Below are 6874 nucleotides of genomic sequence, written 5' to 3'. Positions count from 1 at the left end.
AGTGACAAGATAAAAGAGTGAAGACAGAAATACAAACTGCTAGAATTGAGACACGGGCTTTATATCCCATAGGTCAGTTAAAACTGATCCCCTGGACAGAAACAGGTTCAATGTTTTCAAATAGTTTAATATATTTGAATAAATCCAATAACATATTTTATATCATTTTGAAAATGTCAACCTCTAATTCATATTTAAAATATGGAGGAAAAGAGGACTACTTGAAAGTAGAGGGACTAGGACTAAGGAAGGGGAAGGAGATGAGGGGAGGGGAGAGAGAAGTGAGAAGAGAAAATAGAGGGAAAGGTAGACACTATCAAAGCATAATACACATATGCTGGGAATGCCACAGCAAAACCCATTAGTTTATACAGTTAATATGCACTAAAAATTATACTAATAAATTGGAAGAAAACAGTGTGTTGACAATCAGTGCCAAACAAAGCACATTTGTCTGCAAGACCAGGCTGCCAGGCACTGCTTTGCACCTGAGGGGTCAAGAGGTAAACTTTGGGATCCAAAGATCCTCTCTCTTAATTCTGAGAAACTCAGGTAGGAATTCCTGCTCTAGTAGCCAGAGTTACAACAAGAAATCTTGCCCACTGTTATATTGTTACATCCAAATACAAACCCGGAGTAAGACAGAATATGATTCTCTAAAAGGTAGCTCCTGAAGATATTGTACTGAAAGATTGCTGTTCTATCACCTACAGAGTTCTGCTGAAGAAACACTACAGTTAACATGGAAAGAGTCAATAATTCCATGTTGACAGAATTTGTCCTGGTGGGGCTTTCTGCCTACCCAAAGCTACAGACAGTTTTCTTCGTGCTAGTTTTGTGGATGTACCTCATAATCCTGCTTGGAAATGGAGTCCTCATCTCAGCAATCATCTATGATTTTCACCTGCACACCCCCATGTATTTCTTCCTCTGTAATCTGTCCTTCCTGGACATTTGTTATACAAGCTCCTCTGTCCCACTAATTCTTAACAATTTTCTAACAGTAAGGAAAAAAGTTTCCTTCCCTGTGTGTATGGTACAAATGTTCCTCTCCTTTGCCATGGGGGCCACAGAGTGTGTGCTTCTAGGCATGATGGCTCTTGACCGCTATGTGGCCATCTGCTACCCACTGAGATACCCTGTTGTCATGGCAAAAGGTGCCTATGTTCCCATGGCAGCTGTTTCCTGGGTGATTGGGCTTGTTGACTCAGTGGTACAGACATCTCTTGCAATGCAGTTACCATTCTGTACTAATAATGTCATTCACCATTTTGTCTGTGAAATTCTGGCTATTCTGAAACTGGCCTGTGCTGATATTTCAATCAATGTGACCAGCATGGCAGGGTCAAATCTTATTGTTCTAGTCATTCCATTACTAGTAATTTCCATATCTTATATTTTTATTGTTGTCACTATTCTGAGGATTCCTTCCACTGAAGGAAAACGTAAAGCCTTCTCCACCTGCTCGGCCCACCTGACAGTGGTGGTCATATTCTATGGAACCATCTTCTTCATGTATACCAAGCCCAAGTCTAAAACCACTGCTGGAGGAGATAGTCAAGACATCATTGATGCCTTCATCTCCCTTTTCTATGGAGTCATGACCCCCATGCTCAATCCTCTCATCTACAGCCTGAGGAATAAGGATGTTAAGATTGCTGTTAAGAGCATGCTTGGTAGGAAAAATTTTAACTTTCCTGATGAAAGATGACTACTGATTTGCACTGTATGGCTCAGTATTTGAAGTGGCTTAAAACAATATTCAAAAGGAGAAAATTTCCATGTGAAAACAAATTCAGCATTTGGCAAAGAAAACTATGCCTCATAAATATTCCAGTTGCTATTGATACAATTAGTTTGTTATTCTAACTGTAGAAATGAGACATACTCCTAGTTTTAACATGTACTGGTAATTACAGAAATGCAAGCTGTTGAAAATCTCTTAGAAAGACCAGCAAGTAAAAATAATCCCTTGAACTTTCAGAAATTAATAGAGGCAGAACGTGTTTTAAAAAGCATTTGTAAACTAAAAGTAAGTACATTATTATTTAGTATGCAAAGTGACTATTAATCAGCAAATCATATGTTATATATTCATTTTATTTGGTCATTTATTTACTGTTTGTGTTTATCACACATGTAAGCTCTTTAAGGATAGTACCTTATCTGTTTATAACCCCACAATATTTCAAAGACTTGAACCAAAGTCTGGAGTATAATAACGACACAATAAATATTTTAATAATTACATGAGCCACATCACATATAAAACCAGAAATGTGTGCCTGTCAAAGCTCAGGTAACAAGGGTAATTCCAAATGAAAATTGGACAAATAAAATATTTGAAAAGAGCTGCATTGGTAGTTCATGACATAAAGATTCCTTAGTAGCTATGACCTCACCTTTTATTTTACTTTTGATGTGTATCCTAAGGTACGGAACAGCTTTTTGGTTATCATTCCCCATAACTTTTCTGGGTGTTGGTACATAATGAGACTATGATAGATGAAAGAGTTCCCATATAATGCAGCCTACATTTTAACTTAGTAAAAATATAGGTAACATAGTAGCAAAGCTTTCCTCTTGGATTTCAAGGAGAGTCCAGGCTGGAAGGAGGAATTCTTTCTTTCTCTTCATGGGATCAAATAGCTCCAACACAGCAAGAGAACTAAACAGAACATGTAGCTGACAAAAACTGCAATATGAGGAAAAGTGCCAAAGAAATTGAGCCAAGTTCTTCAATGGAAAAACTATAGGGTTTTGGTCATTGGAGGATAAAACAGAGATGGACCAAGATTGAGATTATCTCTATTTACTGACACGGGCAGCCATGTGGGGCAGCGGCCATGTGAGTAATGCAAGCCTTGCTTACAGTCATGAAATTGGAGTTGGATTTGGGCAATAGAAGGAAGAACTCTCATTATCTAGCTTTTCGAGGAAGATTGGTGTTTTTACACAAATGTAAAGTAAAACACTACAGCCCCTTCTAACTTACAAGTATAAGCCCATAATACCTTCCTTTTTGTTAAGAGGTAATTACTGTTATTTCATAATAGTAATAGAATTCACGCATAGCACTTAATGGTGCCTAGAACAACCTAAATGCCCCCAAATCATTGACTATTATTTTTTTATTGTTGTGTTGTACTATAATAGGTCTTAGAGCTTTGACCAGGCACAAGGTTTCCATCTTTACTTTTCAGAGAACAACTTGGATGCTCTTAAACTATTGTTTTACTGTCTCCCAGACTCAAATAACTTTATGTTCTGCTTTGAGAGTTAGGGATGGGACACTAAAAACCACATTTCTCCCTTGTTACCCAGATTGTGTTAGCCTTTTCCAGAACAGTTCTTAAGGGAGAATGGAAGTTTGGATGAAGACAGTGGACTTGCCCCGCCTTATTTGAATCCTGATCCTATCAGTATCACACAGCTTGGTTATTCACCATTGCAATTACATGCTTCCAGGACTGTTTCTAGTTTCAATTGTTTTTCTTCATAATCAAGAAGCAGCAATCTTCCCTGCCACCTCCTCAGAGTTTTGAGTCTATCACTTGGCTTTTACTTCTATTAATTAAAATCCCTGTCTTCTTTGGCTCGTTCAAGCAATGAGATATAAAAACTTCTTGATAGGTAATGTGTCAAATCAGATAAAGTATCAGCAGGAGATTGGGTCTGGCTGTCATTTCCATATACAACTAAATAACAGAAGGTTCTGGGAAAGACATTTGCATTCCTTCTGTATTTCTCTTCTTATTTCTAAAATGTATCTTAGGAAAGTAACTTTGGTATATTCAAATGATCAATAATCACCATATAATCATGTTATTATGATCAGAGCTTCAGAGACACCATTAACTGTAGCAACATATACAAAATAGGAGCAGCATATGGAAAGCGGAGAGGGGGAAATAGAAAAAAATTTATAGAAACAGTGGCTAACTTCCCAAATTAAATGAAACATTGATTACATATCCAAGAAGTTCAACAAACTTCAAGAAAAACACAGAGAGACCCTACTCAGACACTTCATTATTTAAATGCTGAAAGACAAAAGCAGACAAAATACATTACCTTCTAGAAAAGGCTAGCTAATTACAAACCAGGATACCTCTAGAATATTGTTTACTTAGTTCTCATCAGAAACAGTTGAGCCAGAAGGCAATGGGATAACATAGTCAAAATTCATTCTAGAAGAAAAAATTAAAGTAAAACACATTACTAATCATATACATCCAGAAAACCTCTATGCAAAAAATAAAGGCAAAGGAAATCCATTGCCTGAAAAAAATGGTATAACTCTTTTTAAGCAGACCTACTTTCCCAACATACTAAAGGAAGATCTTCAGGTTTAAAGGAAGCAATCTAAACAGTAATTTAAATGCACATATACCTGAGAGAAAATAACTCAAAATACAGTTTAAGAATAAAAAAATAAACAAAATGCTATATTAGCTTATTTGGCTGGCATTCTAAAACTTTCTTCTAAGCTGTGAATGTACTTGTCAGACAGCTTTGGAATAAGCAGTTAATGGTATTTCTTCCTCCTCTTTTAAGGAATTTATTAATAGAATTGCTTTACTCAGCTCCTTATAGCAGCATCAGCATCTGGCCCTTGGGAAATGTAGACATTCTCGCCCCATTCACTCTTAAAATTCAGTTCTTTTCCTTACATTGTCTTTTCTACTCACTCTGCTACCATACTGTCAACAGCTTCCACCACAGTCAATACTTCTTAGTAGAGAATAGAAGTCCCTTGAATTCTAAGGTTCTAGATGAATATACCTCTGGAAATATGACCTCACTTGTGGTTGGCAGTGGGGTGGAGTACGAAGAGATAGATTATGGAGATGATGGAATGTAGATCATTCCCTCCACAAATCTCCCCTCAACACACACACACACACACAATTCACACAAATGACATTCAAACAACTATATTCGTCACCTTGCCTTACACATGGGAAGGGAGGAGGTGACAAACTAAGGTGTAAATAGGTGTTTTCACAAACTTTTACCATGTCCTTAACAGGTAGTCTATGAATTCACACTAGAAAATTGGTGTTTAGAGTATCTACTGTATTGTTCTCTGCCACTGTAACATTTGCCACAAGATGATATAATGCTAAATGAAATGCCAAATACAGGAGTGTATCTGTGTCATAATCACGACTACACAAAGTAGTCCTACATAAACAAGGATTCCCTAATCAACCTATATTTTAAGTTGATCTTTGCCCATTCCTAACTTTATGAGTAGTGACATTATCACAGCTTTGTAAAAAATAAATGTAAAAACCACAGTTTTGTGGCTACTGACTTAGAACCTCATAAGGTTGTATTAAAAAATGACCGAAGTCAAGCAAAAGACTTGAGGAAATTCCAGCACTGTAGTGACACACTCAGTCTTTTTGATCTTCTTCAAGTGCTTAGCTGGAATTCTCCTCAGGCTCTGAAACAGATGAAATAAAGTCTGAGATTATAGCCACTGCTTGAGCTGTATTTGTTGTTTATACTTAGTATCTATTCCTATTAGCTGGTCTCTATGCCATAAGCTTTGTAAAATAAAATATTTTCTCTATTATTCTGTTAAGAAGTGAAATACAATTGAGTAATTCATATTAAATTTTAGTGGGTATGTGAAAGTTTTTTTGTTGAAAATGTTTGTATTTAAATTCTTACAGTAAGCTTAATTTCATACAGAAGAGAAAAGGAAGGAAGCAAAAGGAAAAATATGATAAAACACTACCTAGAAAATTTTAATTCAGAGACAATATGCCAGGCATTGTATATATTCCAATCATTTATTGCTCATTAAATTTCCATCATAATATTGAAAGGTATGTGTCATTATTCTTAATTTATAGATGAAGAGACTAGGACTTTTAGAGGTTGAGCTCTCAGTGGTACAGATAGGTTTCTTTTCTCTAGTGGCCTCTAGGTCAGGAGGAAAATTTCCTTAAGTCCACTTGCATCTGAGTCAGGAAAAATAATACAAAGTATGTGAAGTCATGGAAAAGCCTACTTAGATGCAATCATGTTGGATAAGAAAGAGACAACATTCTAAACTAGTGCATAGAGAGGCTATAATTGACTCAGAGTTGCCTGTAGCTATAACAGCAAGTTGACCAATCAGCTACGAAATCAAGTACTTTGATGCTTGGCTGCACCAATCATTGTAGGTTTATTCTTCTTAAACTCAAGGATTTTGTTCTCTTTGATACACACATGTTCAGATTTTCTCAAAATTGTGTCTAATGAATTGCTATTCCTAAAACCCCAAATAAATTTTTTTGTACTCCACACCTTTGATAATGATTATTGACAAACAGTTATTACAGGGCAATAAATTCTAGCTACATTTTTACCTTGGCATTTCTTCAAAGTTGTTAATTTAACAATTAGGTGAATCTACGGACAATGGTAACCAAAACCTCTGATGGGTATGGCAGAACCCATGAATAGGTGTGGATAATAATTTTACCTTTACTTCAGTCTAGTATTGTAGCATCTTCCTGAGAAACTCACATATATCCCTATACTCACAAGCAAGAAACAAAAAACATTAGTACTAAGGGCTTTAATAAAAGGAAAACTGCTGAATAAACCTAGGGTAATGGGTTTTGGGGTTGATATATTTTAGGGAATATGAGAGAGTTCAAGAATTTTCCATTTATTAGTGGAGGCAGAAAAAAACTTCATAGTTAGTGGTCTGGATATGCAGTCAAACTGTTAAATTGGAAACTCATGTCCTCATCTACCTTACTAATCTGTAGTCTATGAAAATGATTTAACCTCTCTGAACCTCAGTTTTTGTATTTATTCTGATGACTAAACCTTCTCATCACCTAGATTTCACAGTATTCCTTTCATT

The 6874-nt window shown here is 36.0% G+C and overlaps 1 protein-coding gene across 1 annotated transcript; it reads left to right on the top strand.

Annotated features, from left to right (window-relative positions):
• The first annotated feature begins 742 nt into the window (after positions 1-742).
• LOC109675315 (olfactory receptor 13C8-like) lies at positions 743-1711 on the top strand. The gene has a single exon (XM_020152053.2). The coding sequence runs from the start codon at positions 743-745 to the stop codon at positions 1709-1711; it is 969 nt and encodes a 322-aa protein (XP_020007642.2).
• The last annotated feature ends 5163 nt before the right edge of the window (positions 1712-6874 follow it).

The sequence above is a fragment of the Castor canadensis genome, chromosome 13, assembly GCF_047511655.1.
Source record: "Castor canadensis chromosome 13, mCasCan1.hap1v2, whole genome shotgun sequence".
Taxonomy (NCBI): domain Eukaryota; kingdom Metazoa; phylum Chordata; class Mammalia; order Rodentia; family Castoridae; genus Castor; species Castor canadensis.
This window is presented reverse-complemented; position numbering and strand designations above follow the sequence as displayed.